General features: G+C 46.2%; 1 protein-coding gene across 2 annotated transcripts in view; it reads left to right on the top strand.

Moving 5' to 3' along the window:
- LOC126293695 (acetylcholinesterase-like) overlaps positions 1-21,351 on the top strand; it is an 824,325-nt gene that overhangs the window by 249,657 nt on the left and 553,317 nt on the right. For both annotated transcript variants that reach the window (XM_049986998.1, XM_049986997.1), the window contains exon 6: positions 8,610-8,871. In XM_049986998.1, coding sequence (XP_049842955.1) covers positions 8,610-8,871 — 262 coding nt within the window. The remainder of the gene's footprint in view (positions 1-8,609; positions 8,872-21,351) is intronic.

The raw sequence follows: 21,351 nt of genomic DNA, 5'->3' as shown, positions 1-21,351 counted from the left end.
AACATAGTGGAAAACGCAACCGCCAACCTTCCGCCCCCCACCTCACAAACTCTGAACTGGAGACAATTTCGGACATATCTTGACAACAATATCTGCCCGACGCAGGACGTTTCAACACCGGAAGCCATCGACATCGCGGTACAAAACGGTAGCCAAACGGAGGGCAACTTCTCACACGGTCTCCCTGTAGTAGCTTTGGACGAGTTCCCGCCTCTACTCCTAGAACTGAAGACACAGAGTAACAGGAGCAGGCGACGTTGGCTGCGCTATAGAAACCCGATCGATCGACGAAAACACACCTCTTAACACGACAACTGCACAGGAGAGTGGCCTAGTGGCGAGAGCAGGTCTGGGAAGATAGGATGGATGAATTCTTACTTCGAACCAAGAACGAACGGCAGGTAGTGAAGAACATACGACACCAGCGGCCAACTAAACGCGCCATCAGAGGACCAGATGGCCTCCTCTATGACGAACTCGCCCAGGCGGAGCTGTATGCTACGCCTTACCAAGAACAGATGTCTACACCGGCGGCCCCCGTGAACGACGTCCGCCTGCAGGAACAGGAAGCCGTCGTTACAGCAGAATGGTCTGCTTTTCGTATTGCGCCTGTGCAGAGCCGCCCACAACTCACCACACCAGCAGAGACCCGTAAAATTATCGGGAAGACTCGGAATAACGAGCCAGGCAACGACTGCATAAGCAACACCGATTTGAAGCAGTTGCCCTGGAAGCCAGCTGTTCTCCTTACCCGAATTTTCAACAGCTGTCTCCTGCAGCGATGTTTTCCTACGGCAGGGAAGACGGTTCGAATAGTTCCACTACCTAAGCCAGGTAAAAGCCTAGCAGAACCCAACAGTTACCGGCCAATTAGCGTCTTGCCGACCCTTGGCAAGGTGCTCGAGAGAGTGCTGTTGAAGAGGCTCCATGACACGCTTACAGCGCATGATGTTATACGATCCGAACAGTTCGGTTTCAAGGACAAGTTATCTGCCGCACTTCAACTTCTACGGATCACCGAACGGATACAAGAAGCATACAACAAGCAGCACTTCACGACTGGTGTCTTCCTTGACATCGAAAAAGCTTACGACAAGGTGTGGCGGCCCAACCTTATCGCACTACTCCTATTGCGGATTGTTACATTGGACTCACAGACAGCTTTCTGCAGGACAGGAAACTGTATGTCCGAGTCGACGATAAAAACTCCGAAATGAAACTGACCTCCGCAGGGCTCTGTTATTTCGCCTCCACTTTTCAACTTATATGTAAATGACATATCCCCCTTGTTACGGCGAGTTTTTATGCGGACGATACGGCCTTCCTGACGACTGGGTGACTCTCGGACCAGCTGATCGCCAGGATGCAACGGCAGCTTGCTGTAATGGCGCTGGGCGCTGCAAAGTAAGACAACCATCAACTCGGCGAAGACGGCAGCCGTTATGTTCACACGGCGGAAACCAGTTCTGAACGACAGACTCCAAATAGCTGACCAGTTTATCCCATGGTCGCCGGGAGTGAAGTACCTCGGTGTCTACCTTGCAAAAAATTACTCTTTACGTAGCATACTGACGGCAGCCCAGAAGATGGGCAGGCCATTGTGTAAGGATCTCAACCCTAAGACTAAACTCCAGTTGTATAAGGCAACGGTGCAACCCACAATGTTGTATCCCACGTCCCACCCGGTCTCCATCTCTCCACCCTCCTTACCCTCTCCCAAGGTGGCTTCCGGCAGCTCCCCCTCCCTGATGATATCCTCCTCCCCTCCATCGATCCCTCCTATCAACTTTGATCCTACCCGCCCCCACTTCCTGTGGCCTCTCCTCTTGGCACCCTCCCTCCCTTCTCTTTCCTTTTCCCCTGTCCCCTTCCTCCACCCCTCTTCCCCCGGGCTCCCCCCTTCTCCCCTGCCCCCGTCTCCCCTCCACATGGCATCGTTTCTCCCCTCTCCTTCTCCCTCTCCCTCTCCCACCCCTCCCCCCTCCTCCTCTCCTGGCAGGTGCCCGGACTCGTACACAGTTAGTGAACATTCGCGCGCTGGAGATCACCGCCTCGTGTTTCTGTGTGTGCCGTCTTTTGTACTTAAATGGTTCAGTGTTATTCGTTTTGTGCACCCACGTTCACGTGTGACAACTTTCGTCTATGTATGTGTCTCAGTGCCTGAACAATTTTTATCTTGGACTCTACACCCGTAAACGGCTCTGTGTATTTTAAAAAGTGTTTGTCTCCGTTTATATGTCCACCATCTATTCATCTCAGATTGTCGTCATTTCTGTCTTGTATGTTTCTCTGCGGCTGAAGAGCGGCGTAGTACGCTGCTGCAGGCCTGCCTGTAAACAGGTTTAAAATAACAATAAAGGAAAAAAAAACACAATGTTGTATGGCTCCACCTCGTGGGGAACTGCGTGCGTCTCCAATTACAACAAACTCCAAGCGCTGCAAAACATTTGCTATCGATGGATCACAGGAGCTCCATGGTGGACACGAAACGTCGACATTGGCACTGCACTCCACGAGAGCACTATACAAGAGAAGGTCCGTGGCAAGGCTCTACGGGTTTTTGACAAAATCGATGCCCTTAGGGACCAAGTTCGACAATTAGAATAGTTAGGAACGGTAAACCCTGCAACATGGCACAAGTATCGAGTGCCGAAGTCAATGACGTTTCACCCACCCGTAGACAATCTGTCATAACACGAGGAAGCAGTCACACATAACAGCGTAGGCACATCTCACCCTCCATAGCAGATAGACATCACCAAAGGCAGCAGGCTAAAGGACCCATTGAGTGCCCAAGCATAACTGAATGAGTAATAAATAGTTTTCCTTTTATCCTTACATCCCATCCTAGAAGAATAAGTCATCAAGGATGATCTCTTCAGCCCACACAGTATATACAGGGTGAGTCACCTAACGTTACCGCTGGATATATTTCGTAAACCACATCAAATACTGACGAATCGATTCCACAGACCGAACGTGAGGAGAGGGGCTAGTGTAATTGTTTAATACAAACCATTCAAAAATGCACCGAAGTATATTTTTTAACACAAACCTAGGTTTTTTTTAAATGTAACACCATGAGTTTTATTAGCACATCTGAACATATAAACAAATACGTAATCAGTGCCGTTTGTTGCATTGTAAAATGTTAATTACATCCGGAGATATTGTAACCTAAAGTTGACGCTTGAGTACCACTCCTCCGCTGTTCGATCGTGTGTATCGGAGAGCACCGAATTACGTAGGGATCCAAAGGGAACGGTGATGGACCTTAGGTACAGAAGAGACTGGAACAGCACATTACTGCCACATGCTAACACCTTTTTATTGGTATTTTTCACTGACGCAGATGTACATTACCATGAGGGGTGAGGTACACGTACACACGTGGTTTCCGTTTCCAATTACGGAGTGGAATAGAGTATGTCCCGACATGTCAGGCCAATAGATGTTCAATGTGGTGGCCATCATTTGCTGCACACAATTGCAATCTCTGGCGTAATGAATGTCGTAAACGCCGCAGAACACCTGGTGTAATGTCGCAGCAGGCTGCCACAATACGTTGTTTCATATCATCTGGGGTTGTAGGCACGTCACGGTACACATTCTCCTTTAACGTACCCCGCAGAAGGAAGTCCAGAGGTGTAAGATCAGGAGAACGGGCTGGCCAATTTATGCGTCCTCCACGTCCTATGAAACGCCCGTCGAACATCCTGTCAAGGGTCAGCCCTACAGATCATTCTGTAGAAACGCGATGTATGTTGCAGTGCTCTCCGATACACACGATCGAACAGCGGAGGAGTGGTACTCAACCGTCAACTTTAGGTTACAATATCTCCGGACGTAACTAACGTTTTACAATGCAACAAACGGCACTGATTACGTATTTGTTTATATGTCCAGATGTGCTAACAAAACTAATGGTGTTCAATTTAAAAAAACGTAGGTTTGTGTTAAAAAACATACTTCGGTGTATTTTTGTATGGTTCGTATTAAACAATTACACTAGCCCCTCTCCTCACGTTCGGTCTGTGGAATCGGTTCGTCAGTATTTGATGTGATTTACGAAATATATCCAGCGGTAACGTTAGGTGACTCACCCTGTATACGTACTGCAATGCTGATACCTTCATTTCACTTATGTGAAATAGCAAAACTGGAAATGAAGTAAAATGCGTTCTTATCTGCAACTGAGGGGTAGCATACAATCCCCTCGTCTTCCCTATCGTTGTCCATTTTCCCTCATCTATCTGTCTCCTCTCCCCCCCCCCCCCCCACTTCCCCTTTCTGTATGTCTTCGGCTTCACCTTCTCTCTCCACATTATCACCGTGGTTCGTACCACGATATTATTTCCATTGAGTTAGGTTGATTTGCGCGGGGAGGGGGGGGGGGTGAGGGGGAGGGGCTCATCGGATTCGGCAAGGAAAGGATGGTGAAGGACGCTGGCCGCGCCCTTTAAGGGGGGTAGGACGTCAAACGGGCCGACTTGGAGCAGGAGAGGCACGACACAACATTTTAATTTCCACTGTGTATACTCTTACAAATAAACTCATTAAACTTTGTCAACACGACCAGGAAGGATTCAGGATTCAGACTCATAGCGATGGAAGTTCAACAGTGTAACAAAATAATTTTTTTTTACGTGTGAAATATCATCATATTTTCACTTACTATTCGCTGCATTTGTTGCTATAGGTACACTTTTCTTCACAACTAAGAGAGATTCTTCGATGAATTTTGCACAGCATACAAACCATACTTACAGGTGTATGAAACTCTAGGATTTATTTAATTAATGAAAAAATGATTGAGCTGTTACATTTTAAACTTCATGCTTAGAAAAAACTGAAATTTTATGGTTATTTATCTCTATTTTTAGCACAGTTAATAATAGATTTGGAAAATTCTAGAGTTTCTTACACCTGCAAGTAAGGTATGTGTACTGTGCAAAATTCATCGAAGAATCTCCATTACTTATGAAGAAAAGTGTACCTTTAGCAACGAATGCAGCCAATAGTAAGTGAAAAAATGATGAAATTTCACACGTAAAATATCCATTTTGATATACTTTTGAAGTTACATTGCTATGAGTTTGAATCCTGAATCCTTCCTGGTTGTGTTGACAAAATTTTATGAATTCATTTCTAATAGTATAGACCGTGGAAAATCAAATGTCTTGTCGTGCCTCTCCTGCTCCAGGTCGTTGAGTTTGACGTCCTAACCCCCTTAAGGAACCATCCAGGCATTTGTATTAAGCGATTGGGGTGTTGTGTACACAGTTCTGCGAAGTCAGTGCGTACACAAGTTTCTCACTAGAGCGCGCCCCGCTAAGCACAACAGAGCAGGCGCAGCACTCGTCCGTCTCCGCACTGCGAGATGGCGCTGCCTTAGAGACGGACCAAATTCTGCTTCCGCCGATCCGCGTATTAATATGTAACGCAGCCAACGAGATTGCTGCTAATGTAGAACCTTTTCTCCTCACGGATCAGACTCGCGCAGTGATACCTGAATGCTTGAGGTATTATAACGAGTGTACAGACCTCCAATTAGACAGTCTGCATTTGTCTGCAACAGTCTGTACAAGTTCTACATTTGTCTCTACCAGTCTATAGTCAAGTTTCAGTCAGCACCCAATAAGATTGCCATATTCCTGTACATAGCCATGAAGATAAATAAATAGACACTTTGTCAAGAATCAGAGATATGTGAGAATAATATTAACGTGCCAATAACAAAGGAACTTCACGTTGTCAATTGTAAATAGCATCTAGAACGAAGTTAAGTAATTTTTATGCTTTTTATTATTTTAATAAATGTGTGTGAAAATTAATCAAGTTCTGTTTAAATCTGCTACTCTAACTGTGCAAGTGGCATTCTATCGTCTGTCCTAACGGCAGAAGATAAACACGCCACGATAAGATCATGAGACATATTGCTGACACTCGCCTACTTCGTTAGAGCGACAAGTCAAATAATCTGATGGTGTGTGTATCGAAGGTCTTACAGAACGCACTCCACATCGGGTGTCTTTTTTTTTATTTGTCATTTGAGTGTGCACTCAATTTAGCCATCGGCAACACATAGTGACAATGTACACATAATTGAATAAACAAATACAGAAATACATATTTACAAGAATAAAAAGCTTAACTCTTACAGTTTTGTACATAATGTTTTAATAATTGAATTGAATTGCATTGGAAAATAGTTAAAAGTGTCTTGGCTTACAATTCACACCAATTCTGAAATATCTTCATCAGCAAGACATATTTATAATTTACGTACACCATTTAAACCTACAGATTGTGACCAGTACTCCTGATGAAGTTAACTATCACTTTATATAGACGACCGTCTTTAGTACACAAAAGAGAAGAAGCTGATTGAGGAAGATGGTAGCCCATACTCAGCAATGTCTTCAGAAAGACCAACCGTTCACGGTCAAATTTGGGGCACATAAATAAGATGTGGTTGACATCAGCTTCCGGCTCAGGATCACACTCACACGCTGGTGAACTGTAAACGTTGATCCGATGTAGATGTTGTAGGAAAGAGGCATGATTGAAGCGGAGTCCTATGATGGTAGAATTCGTGGATCGGCCCAGATCTGCCCTCATGAACCGCGGCTGTGAAGGAATACGAGGTTGTAGCACTGCGTAATAACCGCCTTTTGTCTGTTGAGAAACGTTCCACATTTCCTGCCATTGTTGTCTTGCGTGATCCTTGACTTCACGTAAGTAGTCTGTATAAGGAAGGTGCAGATCCAGGACGGTGCCTCAGGTTGCCGCTTGTTTGGCTAATGCATCAACTTCATCATTATAGAGGATACCAGAGTGGGAAGGTACCCACAACAAATGGATCGTCCGGCCCGTGCGTGTGTTGCGAATATATTCAGATATCACATCCAAGATATAACTGTTGGTTGTTTTGTTCCATCGACTGTACCGAATGTTTTAAGAACGCTTTGCGAGTCAGATACTATCAATAAGTTGGGGAACGAAGTGCTAGAGACAAACTTAAGTGCTTCCAAAACTGCCACTGTCTCCGCCGTAAAAACAGAAATTCTCGTAGGCAGTTTGAAGGTTTTGCGGATCTGGCTCTCAGGGTAGAAAAAAGCGCATCCTGTACGCTCTTCTTGCGGAATTTTGGAGCCATCGGTATATACACAGGACTGGGATCTGGGAGCAGAGCGCCGAACGCCATATAGAATGTATGACAGGTGACCAAGTGCCAAAGCTGGCACAAACGGCTGGCACTTTATTCCTTCCGTGGGGTGCAATCCACAGTCGATTAATGATGACTGGAATACTCTCTTTCAAATTCTAAAGGTGGCTGGGGTAAAATACAGGGAGCGAAAGGCTATTTACAATTTGTACAGAAACCAGATGGCAGTTATAATAGTCGAGGGGCATGAAAGGGAAGCAGCGGTTGGGAAGGGAGTGAGACAGAGTTGTAGCCTCTCCCCGATGTTATTCAATCTGTGTATTGAGCAAGCAGTAAAGGAAACAAAAGGAAAATTTGGAGTAGGTATTAAATTCCAAAGAGAAGAAATAAAAACTTTGAGGTTCGCCGATGACATTGTAATTCTGTCAGAGACAGCAAAGGACTTGGAAGAGCAGTTGAAAGGAATGGACAGTGTATTGAAAGGAGGATATAAGATGAACATCAACAAAAGCAAAACGAGGATAATGGAATGTAGTCGAATGGTGATGCTGAGGGAATTAGATTAGGAAATGAGACACTTAAAGTAGTAAAGGAGTTTTGCTATTTGGGGAGCAAAATAACTGATGATGGTCGAAGTAGAGAGGATATAAAATGTAGACTGGCAATGGCAAGGAAAGCGTTTCTCAAGAAGAGAAATTTGTTAACATCGAGTATAGATTTAAGTGTCAGGAAGTCGTTTCTGAAAGTGTTTGTATGGAGTGTAGCCATGTATGGAAGTGAAACTTGGACAATAAATAGTTTGGACAGGAAGAGAATAGAAGCTTTCGAAATGTGGTGCTACAGAGGAATGCTGAAGATTAGATGGGTAGATCACATGACTAATGAGGAGGTATTGAATAGGATTGGGGAGAAGAGAAGCTTGTGGCACAACTTGACTAGAAGAAGGGATCGGTTGGTAGGACATGTTCTGAGGCATCAAGGGATCACAAATTTAGCATTAGTGGGCAGCTTGGAGGGTAAAAATCGTAGAGGGAGACCAAGAGATGAATACACTAAGCAGATTCAGAAGGATGTAGGTTGCAGTAGGTACTGGGAGATGAAAGGCTTGCACAGAATAGATAGCATGGAGAGCTGCATCAAACCAGTCTCAGGACTGAAGACTACAACAACACGACTTTGGTAGACGGAACTGTCCATAATGGCCGTGCCTTGAATGTAGAATTTGTCCGATAACATTTGGCGCCTAATCCTCAAGGTCATGTCCCCTGCATGGCTCCAAGACAGGTACGAATGGCTCTATATTGGAGAGTATCTCATTTGGAGAGATGAATCCTTGACGCAGTGCGGTAGGACTGACAGCCATAGTCTAATCGAGACCTCGGGAAACCTGAGTGAGGATGGGCGGACGGCCGCGTGCTGAGCCGTTGCCGTGCGCCGGCAGGTGGCGCGCCAGCTGGTGGAGGACTGCGGCTGCAACGCTTCGCGGGTGGACACGGCGCCGCTGCAGGCGATGGCGTGCATGCGGGCGGTGGACGCGCGCACAGTCTCGGTGCAGCAGTGGAACTCCTACTGGGGCATCCTGGGCTTCCCCTCGGCGCCCACCATCGACGGCGTCTTCCTGCCCAAGCACCCGCTCGACATGATCGACGACGCCGAGGACCTCACCGACACCGAGATCCTCATCGGCTCCAACCAGGACGAGGGTGAGTACGCCCAACCCTCTGCACATCCCAGTGTAACCTCAAACAACTGTCGACACTCCTGCTAATAGCGCAGTCACAGATAGTCACTGATATGGCTACGTTTCCTCTTAATGGACTCGTCTCCTGCAGTTCGACCGTTTCGTACTACAACAGTGCAGGCCACCACACCTACAGGGCGAACCACAGACGTGTATCATCAACACACACAGCCTATCTACGCGGTAACAGCGGTCTGGGCGTGAGCAGTAACCAACACCGGCCGCCATATTTTGTCACCTCAAGCACATCAGATATTTCAGAAGGGCGGGCCACGACGTTGGGCTCACGGATTTGCTTCCACCTTTGTACACCTTTAGAAGGCCACTAGAAAAAGTTGCACTGCACTGGCAATTCCGAGAAAATCGCGAGGAAAGTTCCCCGCGTCTGTTACGTAACTAATGTACACTACTGGCCATTAAAATTGCTACTCCGTCTTCAGGCCACGTGTGGCCTACCGGGGCCACCCGACCGCCGTGTCATCCTCAGTGGAGGACGCGTGGGGTCATCACACCGCTCGCCCGGTCGTTATAATGGTATTCTTGACCGAAGCCGATACTATTCGGTCGAGTAACTCCTTAACAGCGCTTAACTTCGGTGATCTCACGGGAACTGGTGTATCCACTGCGGCAAGGCTGTTGCCCATTAAAATTGCTACACTAAAAATGCTACACCAAGAAGAAATGCAGTTGATAAACGGGTATTCATTGGACAAATATATCATACTAGACCTGACATGTGATTACATTTTCACGCAATTCCCGTGCATAGATCCTCAGAAATCAGTACCCACAACAACCACCTCTGGTCGTAAAGTAATACCGGCCTTGATACGCCTGGGCATTGAGTGAAACAGAGCTTGGATGGCGTGTACAGGTTCAGCTGCCCATGCAGCTTCAACACAATACCACAGTTCATCAAGAGTAGTGACTGGCGTATTGTGACGAGCCAGTTGCTCGACCACCATTGACCAGACGTTTTCAACTCGTGAGAGATCTGGAGAATGTGCTGGCCAGGGCAGCAGTCGAACATTTTCTGTATCCAGAAAGGCCCGTGCAGGACTTGCAACATGCGGTCGTGCATTATCCTGCTGAAATGTAGGGTTTCGCAGGGATCGAATGAAGGGTAGAGCCACGCGTCGTAACACACCTGAAATGTAACGTCCAATGTTCAAAGTGCCGTAAATGCGAACAAGAGGTGACAGAGACGTGTAACCAATGACACCCCACATCCTCACGCTGGGTGATACGCCAGTACGACGATGACGAATACACGCTTCCAATGTGCGTTTACCGCGATGCCGTCAGACACTGATGACACCATCATGATGCTTTAAACAGAACCTGGATTCATCCGAAAAAATGACGTTTTGCCATTCGTGCACCCAGGTTCGTCGTTGAGTACACCATCGCAGGTGATCCTGTCTGTGATGCAGCGTCAAGGGTAACCGCAGCCACGGTCTCAGAGCTGATAGTCCATGCTGCTGCAGACGTCTTCGAACTGTTCGTGCAGATGGTTTTTGTCTTGCAAACAGCCCCATCTGTTGACTCAGGGATCGAGACGTGGCTGCTCGATCCGTTACAGCCATGCGGATAAGATGCTTGTTGCTGTGGTTGGCAAAAATGGTTCAAATGGCTCTGAGCAATATGGGACTCAACTGCTGTGGTCATCAGTCGCTTAGAACTTAGAACTAATTAAACCTAACTAACCTAAGGAAATCACACACATCCATGCCCGAGGCAGTATTCGAACCTGCGACCGTAGCAGTCGTGCGGTTCCGGACTGAGCGCCTACAACCGCGAGACCACCGCGGCCGGCCTGTGGTTGGCAGGAGAGCAAACACCGTGTTACTAGAGGAGGCCGAAAGGCACGCGACTTAGCTCACGCAGGCTGGCGTGAGCTCTGGAACAGGACAAGGAAATTAGAATTTAGAAAAACGGACGTAGCTGGTGGAATACTTAACTTTAATCCATTAATGATGAACGTCGGTTTTGTCGGTACATAGTTCACAATATCAATAGTAACTGATAATGGCGCCTTCCTAGGTCATAGCAAATAACGTAGCTGAAGGCTATGCTAACTATCGTCTCGGCAAATGAGAGCGTAATTTGTCAGTGAACCATCGCTAGCAAAGTCGGCTGTACAACTGGGGCGAGTGCTAGGAAGTCTCTCTAGACCTGCCGTGTGGCGGCGCTCGGTCTGCAATCACTGATAGTGTCGACACGCGGGTCCGACGTATACTACCGAACCGCGGCGGATTTAAAGGCTACCACCTAGCAAGTGTGGTGTCTGGCGGTGACACCACACCTGTCATCTCGACTGTTAGTGATACGAGGCGGTTGGAATCCAGCACGGCGTTCCGTATTACCCTCCTGAATCCACTGATTCCATATTCTGCTAACCGTCACTGGATCTCAACCAACGCGGGCAGCAATGTCGCAATAGGATAAACCGGAATTGCGATAGCCTACTATCCGACCTTTATCAAAGTCGGAAACATGATGGTACGCATTTCTCCTCCTTACACAAGACATAAGCTAATCATTTAGATGTAACAGCATCTTCTTCCTGTCGGTTACATTTCGCATCTGTAGCACGTCATCTTCGTGGTGTAGCAATTTTAATGGCCAGTAGTGTATCAGCGCACACTCCGCTGCAGAGTTAAAAACTCAGTCTAGAGGGAACACATGGAGGAAAATCATATTTTTTGAGATCGAAATATAAGTTAAAAGTATTTCCGTTGCTCATTTAACATACCCAGTGTATGTGCAGTGTACAGTTGTTGATACAGCGGAAATTTCGTATTTCAGCCAGGTACTACCATGCTTTCACACGTAACATTTTTACACGTATCTGTCCTATTTTTCAAATATCTATCTCGTATTTTCTGGATATTGATGGTCATCAGAAATGTCAGGCAGAAACTTTATTGAAGTGCGCATCTTTACTGCATTTAGTATGTCTTAGTGTATCGATAATACATACGTTTGGGGAGAGCAGAATTACGTGTTAAACGATAACTACAATAGGCATATGAAGTGTGCATCTATATAAACTAATTAAGCTAGTCTTTGTTTTCTAGTACACAATTTCATTGAAAAACAAGCAGCTAACGCAACACGAGGCAGTAACAAGTGGCAGTCTACTGAGAATGTTGATACACGCTCTTCTCATCTTATGGCTACTGATAAATGCTCTTTTCCGAAAAGACTAAAAACCTAACGCAGTATGAGATTAAATATAACAGTCCTACGTTGCACTACAACTACGGAAAGCCGTACAACACGCTAGAACAAGAAGACTCTAGTTCACATACCTGGAATTGTCGTCGACAGCAACGACAAAATAATAAGCTTCCCATGCGCACACTAGACTGTTTACTGATGACTGTTATCGTATGGTTTCTCTATAAATACCAGTTTCTTTGGTAGATAGGTAAGATTTATTTATAACATGGTTGTCAGTCAGCGAATGTTGTATAATACAAAATTTTGAAAAACACAGCCCTCAGTGGCGTACACAATCAATTTGTAACCTAGGCTTCTGTGTCACAAGGCACACCTTCTTCGGACAAAATTAAAACTGAATGTTACAGCATAACGTACCAAAAATACGAAAGCTTCGGTCATACCTGACAGCTTCAGATAGTTTTATGTTGACTGTAGCAGAAGACACATGGCAGCCCCTAGTGGCTTGCACCTCTGTTGCATTTTATTTTAATTCTGACTATCTGACGCTGTCAGGTATGACAGCAGCTTTCGTTTTTTTTTTGGTACGTTGTGCTATAACATTTAGTTTTAATTTTGTCCGAAGAAGGTGTCCCTTGTGACACCAAAACCTAGGTTACAAAATTAATTGCGTTAGCCACTGAGCGTGTGTTTTTCAAAATTTTGGAAGATACGTAAGACTACCTACGGTGAAACTCGCTACACGTTATCCAAGTCAAATGTGTAATAAATGCAAGTACGATGATGTTTACGATACTGCAGCCATGTATAATGCTCCGTAGAAGTTTGCAGTTCACGACCTAAGTATTTGGAAAAAGGACAAACAGTCACAAAGCAAATTTATTTGCAAGTTTTGGCGAATGTTGTGAAACCGTGGATCGTAACTTCGTCTGTAAACAATTCGTGATGGTATTATGCAGCCGTGACATATTAAACTGATAGTTCGGCAATTTTCACATCTGTCAACACCTGCTTTCTTTGGATTTAGAATTCTTATATTGTTCTTGAAGTCTGAGGGTATATCGCCTGTGTCTTGGTCACCAGACGATAGATTTTTGTCATGTCTGGATCTCCCAACGCTATCAGTAGTTCTAATGGAATGCTGTCTACTCCCGAGGCCTTGTTAGGACTTAGATCTTTCAGTGCTCCGCCAAACGCTGCACGCAGTATCATATCTCCCATTTCATCTTCGTCTACGTCCTCTTCCATTTCCATCACATCAGAAAAAGTTTTGCAGAACTCCTGATCATAGACGTTGATTGAGGATACTGTATCACAGACACAGTCCCTTTCATTGTTCAGAGATGTCTCTAAACCCGCCCAAACATGCAAACAACTATGAATGAGCAGCGCCTATTACAGGGGAGTCACACGGCTCGTGTTGTCTGTAGCTCAATTATGCCTAGATGGTCAATACCGCGGTTCGACCGCGTCCGCATCGTTACTTTATGGCAGGAAGAGCTCTGAATATAGGAAGTGTCCAGGCGTCTCGGAGTGAACCAAAGCGATATTGTTCAGACATGGAGGAGATATGTGCCTCGCTCAGGCCGCGAAAGGACTACTACTGCAGTGGATGACCGCTACCTACGGATTATGGCTCAGAGGAACTCTGATGGCAACGCTAGTGTGTTGAATAACGGTTTTCGTGTAGCCGCAGGAGGTTGTGTTACGACTCAAACTGTGCGGAATAGGCTACATGATGTGCAACTTCACTCCCGACGTACATAGCGAGGTCCATCTTTGCAACCACGACACCATGTAGCGCAGTACAGATGGGCTCAACAACATGCAGAATAGACCGCTCAAGATTGGCATCGAGTTCTCTACACCGATGAGCCGGCCGTTGTGGCAGTGCGGTTCTAGGCGCTGCAGTCTGGAGCCGTGCGACCGCTACGGTCGCAGGTTCGAATCCTGCCTATGGCATGGATGTGTGTGATGTCTTTAGGTTAGTTAGGTTTAATTAGTTCTAAGTTCTAGGCGACTGATGACCTCAGAAGTTAAGTCACATAGTGCTCAGAGCTGAGCCTACACCGATGAGTGGCGTATATGCGTTCAACCAGACAATCTTCGGAGACGTGTTCGGAGACATCGCGGTCAGGCTGAACGCCTTAGACACACTGTTCAGCTAGTGCAGCAAGGTGGAGGTTCCCTGATGTTTTGGGGTGGCATTATGTAGGGCAGACGAACGCCGCTGCTGGTCGTGGAAGGCGCCGTAACGGCTGCACGATACGTGAATGCCATCCTCCGACCGGTAGTGCAACCACATCGGCAGCATATTGGCGAGGCATTCGTCTTCATGGACGACAATTCGCGCTCGTATTGTGCACATCTTGTGAATGACTTCCTTCAGGATCACGAAATCGCTCGACTAGAGTGACCAGCATGTTCTCCAGACATGAACGCTATCGAATGTGCCTGGGATTGATTGAAAAAGGCTGTTTATGGACGACGTGACCCACCAACCATTCTGAGGGGTCTACGGCGCATCGGCGTTGAGGCGTGGGACCATCTGGACCACCAGCGCCTTGATGCACTTGTGGATAGTATGCCACGACGAATACAGGATTGCATCAGTGCAAGAGGACGTGCTACTGGGTATTAGAGGTACCGATGTGTACAGCAATATGCCGCGCGGGATTAGCCGAGCGTTCTAAGGCGCTGCAGTAATGGAGTGTGCGGCTGGTCCCGGCGGAGGTTCGAGTTCTCCGTCGGGCATGGGTGTGTGTGTTTGTCCTTACGACAATTTAGGTTAAGTGGAGTGTAAGCTTAGGGACTGATGACCTTAGCAGGTAAGTCCCATATGATTTCACTCACATTTGAACATTTTGTACAGCAATATGGACCATCAACTCTGAAGGTCTCGCTGTATGGTGTCGTTTTGATGAGCAATAAAAATGGCAGAAATGATGTCTATGTTGATCTCTATTCCAATTTTCTGTAGAGGTTCCGGAAGTCGGAACAGAGGTGATGGAAAAGTTTTTTGATTTGTGTGTTACGGGCAATGTTTTGGAAATGGAAGAGAACTTGCAGGCTATAGGTGCGTAGCTCCATCTATAAGTCCAGAGGTGGCTCGATAGATTGGCTAGGAGCGCCTGCACAGCTCTGAGCTGCGCCACGAGGCGGTCCCGCTGCGGGGTGGTTAGCCGCTCGTCCAGCGAGACGGTCTGAGCTGACGTAAGCTGGGGGCGGTAATGTTATTCGTGGGCGCCGTATTTCTGCCGCTTCCTGCCGCTCGCTTAGCGCTGAGTTAGCGCCCACTTGTTGCCGGATAATTGCGCCAAAACCGACCTAAAAGTCCGCCAGCCCTTCAGCTGTTAACGCTAGAGCCGCGGCTTAATCTGCCTGCTGCGAGACTGCTCCGCAAAGCACGACACGGAAGTCTGAGCGAGCGCGCTCTACACCCACTCACAACCCTAACTGCGTGGTCGTCACTCTTCACCAACGCGATTCAACTACAGAAGCGACTTTCATCACCAACATTTATTACATTATTTAGGTCTGCAGTTAAACCTTTCTGGGTTGTTAGGCCGCGTTATATTTTCTCTAAAATAATCGTAGTTTCAACCGCTCTGCAGGGATCTTTCTCTGGATCTTCCGGTTTCCACTATTGCCAGAAGACTGTCAGCGCCAGACACCACACTTGCTAGGTGGTAGCCTTTAAATCGGCCGCAGTCCGTTAGTATACGTCGGACCCGCGTGTCGCCACTATCAGTGATTGCAGACCGAGCGCCGCCACAGGGCAGGTCTAGTCTAGAGAGACTCCCTAGCACTCGCCCCAGTTGTACAGCCGACTTTGCTAGCGATGGTTTACTGTCTACATACGCTCTCATTTGCAGAGACTACAGCTTAGCATAGCCTTCAGCTACGTCATATGCTACGACCTAGCAAGGCGCCATATTCAGTTACTATAATCGGAACACATAATATTGTGAATCATGTACCGTCAAGAGCGACGTTCATCATTAATGGATTAAAGTTAAGTATCAAACTAATTACGTCCGCTTTCTGAATTCTCATTCCTTGTCCTGTTCCAGACGTCACGCCAGCCTGCGTGAGATAAAACGCGTGCATTACGGTCTCCTCTACTAACACGGTGTTGGCTCTTCTGCCAACACAACAAGAGTAGTGTTACGTTCTCTTATAAGAGTTTCCCCGCGTTAGTGCTGGGTAAGTGAGAGTATTAGTTAAAATTCTTGTGGGTACAATTGGTTGGCCACCGTTATAGGGTAATATTCCTATTCTTATGCAGAAGAAGGGGCGTTGTTGGCTGAACTCTTGTCGATGCTTTTGTTGGCCCATCGTCACTGGATAGAAATTCACTATTACACACTTACGCTGGATAAAAGTTATTGGTTGAAATTCCTGCTGCAGGTATCGGTTGGCCGTCATCATTGGCTATATGGAAACGGACAGACTTGGCAATGTTTAACCAAAATATTTTTGTCCGCCGAGGTGGCTTGCGGCGCGTTGTTTATGCCGCTCGCTCGCCGCGGCCGCGTATTTACTTCCTTGATGGCGGGGAGCCACGATGCCGGAAGCCTATAACCGTCCTGTCCATTGAAATTACACGCATTCTTAGAAATTTCAACCGCTTCTCGGACCTTTCTTTTATAAACGTTTGTTTCCTTAGCCAGCACACGTACGTTATTAAAATCGTTCTCCTAATGTTCCGCTACTGCCGATTTTACACTTTGTTTTATCCGCGTGTGCCGTTGGTGTTCCTTCTTTATTACCTTATCGGTATGCATTGTGACAGGAAAGTAGCGTCAAATGTTTTAGATAGCTCTCGGGCTGCGGAACACTTCTATTTCCAACAGAAGGATCGCCTTACTGTCACTGTAATACAGCAGAGGGTCGGGGTGTTGATGGAATATTGATATATCGATACTTCCCCCAGAAAATATCGCTATATGTCACAGAAATATTCTTCGCTATATATCGATATGTCAGTATCAAAATGATAATCTCGAGTGCCGATATTTTTATTTTATATCATATTTTGTTCCCAATTTTCGGTAAATATTTAAAATCGTTCTTTTGAAAATCTACTAGAACAGAATTCTACTTTCAGTGTGTGAAGGAGTCATAGTACTTTTTGAGGTTTTTTGACGTACAGTCTGTCTTTTGACTGCGTGAAGCAGTCCGGTTGCACTGGTGGGTGGCGGTATGAATGGAATAACGAGTTTTTACAAATGCCTGCCTGTGTGTGTGTATGTGTGGATAGATATGTGTCTGTGCCCCCTAAGGTAAGTCTTTCCGCTCCCGGGATTGGAATGACTCCTTACCCTCTCCCATAAAACCCACATCATTTCGTCTTTCCCTCCCCTTCCCTCTTTCCTGATGAAGCAACCTTGGGTTGCGAAAGCTTGAAATTGGTGTGTGTGTGTTTGTGTGTTTTTATTGTTTATATTGTCTCTATTAACATACCAACCCTTTCGTTTGGTAAGTTAAAGCTTCTGTGTTTTTAGATATATTTTTCCTACGTGGAATGTTTCCCTCTATTTTATATAACGAAGCTAGTGTGCTATTTTTCACATCGGCATTCTCCAAAAACGAAACTACTAAAAAACTCCACCCTAAAAAGGCTATGAAGGCCCAACGGAACCGACCTGCCGCCGTGTCATCGTCAGACCACAGGCGTCACTGGACGTGCTGGTCATGTGGTCAGCACACATCTCTCCCGACAGTATGTCAGTTTCCGAGGCCACAGCCGCTACTTCTCAGTCATGCAGCTCCTCAGTTTGCCTCACAAGGGCTGAGTGCACCCCGCTTACCGACAACGCTCGGCAGACCGGATGGTCACCCATCCAAGTGCTAGCCCAGCCCCACAGCGCTTAACTTCGGTGATATGGCGGGAACCGGTCTTACCACTGCGGCACGGCCGTTGGCTTCTTCAAAATCAGTTGCTGAACATGACGAACAAAAACCTAAATGACAAGATTGGTCTTTGCGGGTGGATACGTGTGAGGGGAAATGCTGACATAATCAGCTCTCAGCGCTACCATCAGAAACTGAATCGTTGAGCTTCACCACCCAATTTTCCTACATGAGCCTGAAAAAATGTATTTTTCGTCGTATCGCCAATGGCAAATTAAGAGAATAAGGTATGAAACGTTAACTAGAATAAAATATTGCATGACTGTGCACCGTATACGCATGTATTAATTAACAGCTGAACAGTCGACCAAAACGTATTGTAATACAAGCTTTTTCTCTGCACAAAGTCACAGTATCAACTCACAAATTTTCAAATTTATCATTTTTATTTCAGTTCTTGCTGTAAGGAGGATAGGAGGACTGCTAGTTTGTTGATGTACAAAATATCTAATGGTAAATACGTAAATATACGACTCTAAAAGCAGCGGTACATTTACAATTTGCAACAGACGTTTTTATAGCCTTTTTCCTTCGATGTTAAGACACTTTTTGTCGATGTATCGAGGCCTGATAATTATATTCTTTTAATGTCAAATAGCTGATATTTTTAAAAATATCAACAGTCTTATTACAGATACCAAGTTTGACTATTACACACTTCCTGCTGCTTAGGCAACTGGAGCAAATCGGTTGCTTCTTTTTGCATTTGACATGCTCTACATTTGGTCTTAATTGGCTTACGGAGGTACCATTAGTTCATGGGTGACTCCTTAGAAAATCCCAAATAAGGGTTCTTTTACCATTTTTTCCGTGCCAAAATCGGGCCGCGGATTCCAACACAGCTTTTCACTGCAAATGGCAGAAATCTTTACGAGATAGTCCTAAGATCCAGATCCGGAAAAGACTTGAAAATTTTCTTGACATCTTGATCTGTTTCCGAGATACACAGGCTTAAAATTTCGCTGCTTGTAAAATACGCACGTCAAATCCGGCGTGAGTTGAAAATGTTGCAGTTTACAAAGTGACGTAGCAAGGAAAAATAGGCTGTAAAGTGTCTCCGATATAATCAGAGTGCTTGTTGGAACCCCATGATGTAGTGCTGAAGCATATGCGAAATTTGTGTCCACATAATATTCGGTCTGAGGTGCAAAACTAGTTTTGCGTTATCCCAATTTCACGTAAGTGAACTACCAAAATTTTACTGAACCATAAATTTTTTATCATGTGTGACATGCAGGGAAAAGAAGGGAACTAGCAGAAAAGTTCTTTGATCGGAGCACTAAAAAGTTTTATGTACTCCCATTTAAAAGACTCTAACTGAAAAGTGGGATACCAGATGCCTCATTCTACCTTTAAAAATTTTTCCCAAATTTTTTACCATGCGAAGATTTTTGCACTTTTTTTATGCTGAGACAGAAAATTAATAAATTCTGGAAGTCAGTAGACAGTGGTTGTGGTAAAGAAAGAGCGATGGAGACAATGTCAGTGTGGTGAGAGAAAGAGAGGGACACAGTTAGAGTGGAACATGGTTGACAGTGGGAGGACAGTAGTAGTGGTAGTAGAGGGGTTCTGGGCGCACGGCAGCGAGGTCTTCAGCGCTGCCCGTTCAGTAACTGAGTGAGACGGGTGTCAAGAAAAATCCCAGAACAGGAATATAAAACGGAACAGAAAACATGGGTAATAATCGTCGAAAATCATGTGCTCACCCACACCAAAGCGTGGGATGAAGCAGAGCGTCAGCAGTAAAACATGGAAAACACAGGAAGAAAATGATAGAGGAAGCTAAAACAATGTAGCAGATGGAAGTGGCTGGCTGACCGCAAGGAAAAAAGGGGAGGAGTCAGCCACTCTGCAATACACTAAAACCTCCAGCCTAAAATTTTAGGCCACAGTCCAGACACATCACAAAACTTAAAAACCCTAGACACACACGTCTCATCATTAGCTAAAACAGAAGGCAGATCCCCATCAACTTGTTCTTCTGCCCGTGCATCACGGTATAAAATGCAGTCTGTTAAAATGTGCCGGGCAGAGATGTGCACACCACAAGCATCACAAAACGGTGGATCCTCCCGCCGTAATAAAAAGCTATGTGTCAGAGGACAGTGCCCAATCCGAAGACGTGTGAGGGCCACCTCCTCCCGCCTGAGCTACCGGCAGGAGGAACGCCACGGCCGAGTGGTTGACTTTACCGACCGCAGTTTATTGGCCGTCACCGCCAGCCATTCGTCCTCCCACAACTCCATGCACTTCCTGTGGAGAGCAGCGATGACTGACTGCAAGGGGATGGGACACTGGACCACATCCTGCTCTCTGCAGGTCTCCTTGGCAGCCCGATCAGCCTGTTCATTGCCCCATATGCCGACATGACCAGGCACCCAGCAGAAGGATACTTCTGTACCCCGCCGTTGGAGCAAGTACAGTTGGTCATGTATCAACTGGACCATCGCCTCAGTCGGATACAGGTTCTGCAGTGATTGTAAGGCACTAAGAGAATCGGAGCAGAGAAGAAATCTATCGCCCCGAACACGATTCATCTGCTCCAGTGCCTTCAGGATCGCGTGGAGCTCCGCTGCGAAAACGGTATATTCAGCAGCGAGGCGAATCCAGGTAACTTTATCAGGGAACACTATAGAACAGCCAAGGAAATTCTCCTGTTTGGAGCCATCAGTGTACACGACAGTGAAACCGTGATGCACATCTAAAATGTTAAAAAACAGACATCGGAACGTAAAATCTGGTGTGTGATCTTTCTTAAAATTAGCCAAATCTAAAATAAGTTTGGGTCTCCGGAGGAGCCAAGGTGCGGATCTGCTCCAACCGCCACGCAAAACACGAAGACCAGCCATAGACATCGCAGCGAGGCAATCCTGTGCGCGAATCCCATAGGGCTGTGTCGCACATTCCCGGTTATGAAATAACCGTGCCAGAGGAGGCTGAGCACAGTTATGCAGGGGTGTATGGTGTGGACAAAGTTTTATACGCCCGGCACACTGTAAGCAGCCGTCGCCGCATATGAAGTGGCGGCTCACCAGCCTCTGCACAGAGGCTTGGTATGGGGCTAGTTCGGAATGCCGCAGTGGCCAACCGAAGCCCTTAATGGTGCACAACGTCCAACATCTTCAAGTAAGAAGGCCTCGCAGACCCATACACCGTGCACCCATAATCGAGCCGAGATCGCACAAACGCCCTGTAAAACTGGAGCAGACAAGTCCTGTCAGATCCCCATGTACTGTGGCTAAGACATTTTAAAATACTTAAAGCCTTAAGCGACCGCCGTTTCAGGTCTTTAAGATGAGGTAACCACGTGAGCCTCGAGTCAAAAATGATCCCCAGAAAC

This window comes from Schistocerca gregaria, chromosome 10 (genome assembly GCF_023897955.1).
Source record: "Schistocerca gregaria isolate iqSchGreg1 chromosome 10, iqSchGreg1.2, whole genome shotgun sequence".
NCBI lineage: Eukaryota > Metazoa > Arthropoda > Insecta > Orthoptera > Acrididae > Schistocerca > Schistocerca gregaria.
Note: the sequence above shows the minus strand (reverse complement) of the source record. Positions and strands in the feature narration are given on the sequence as shown.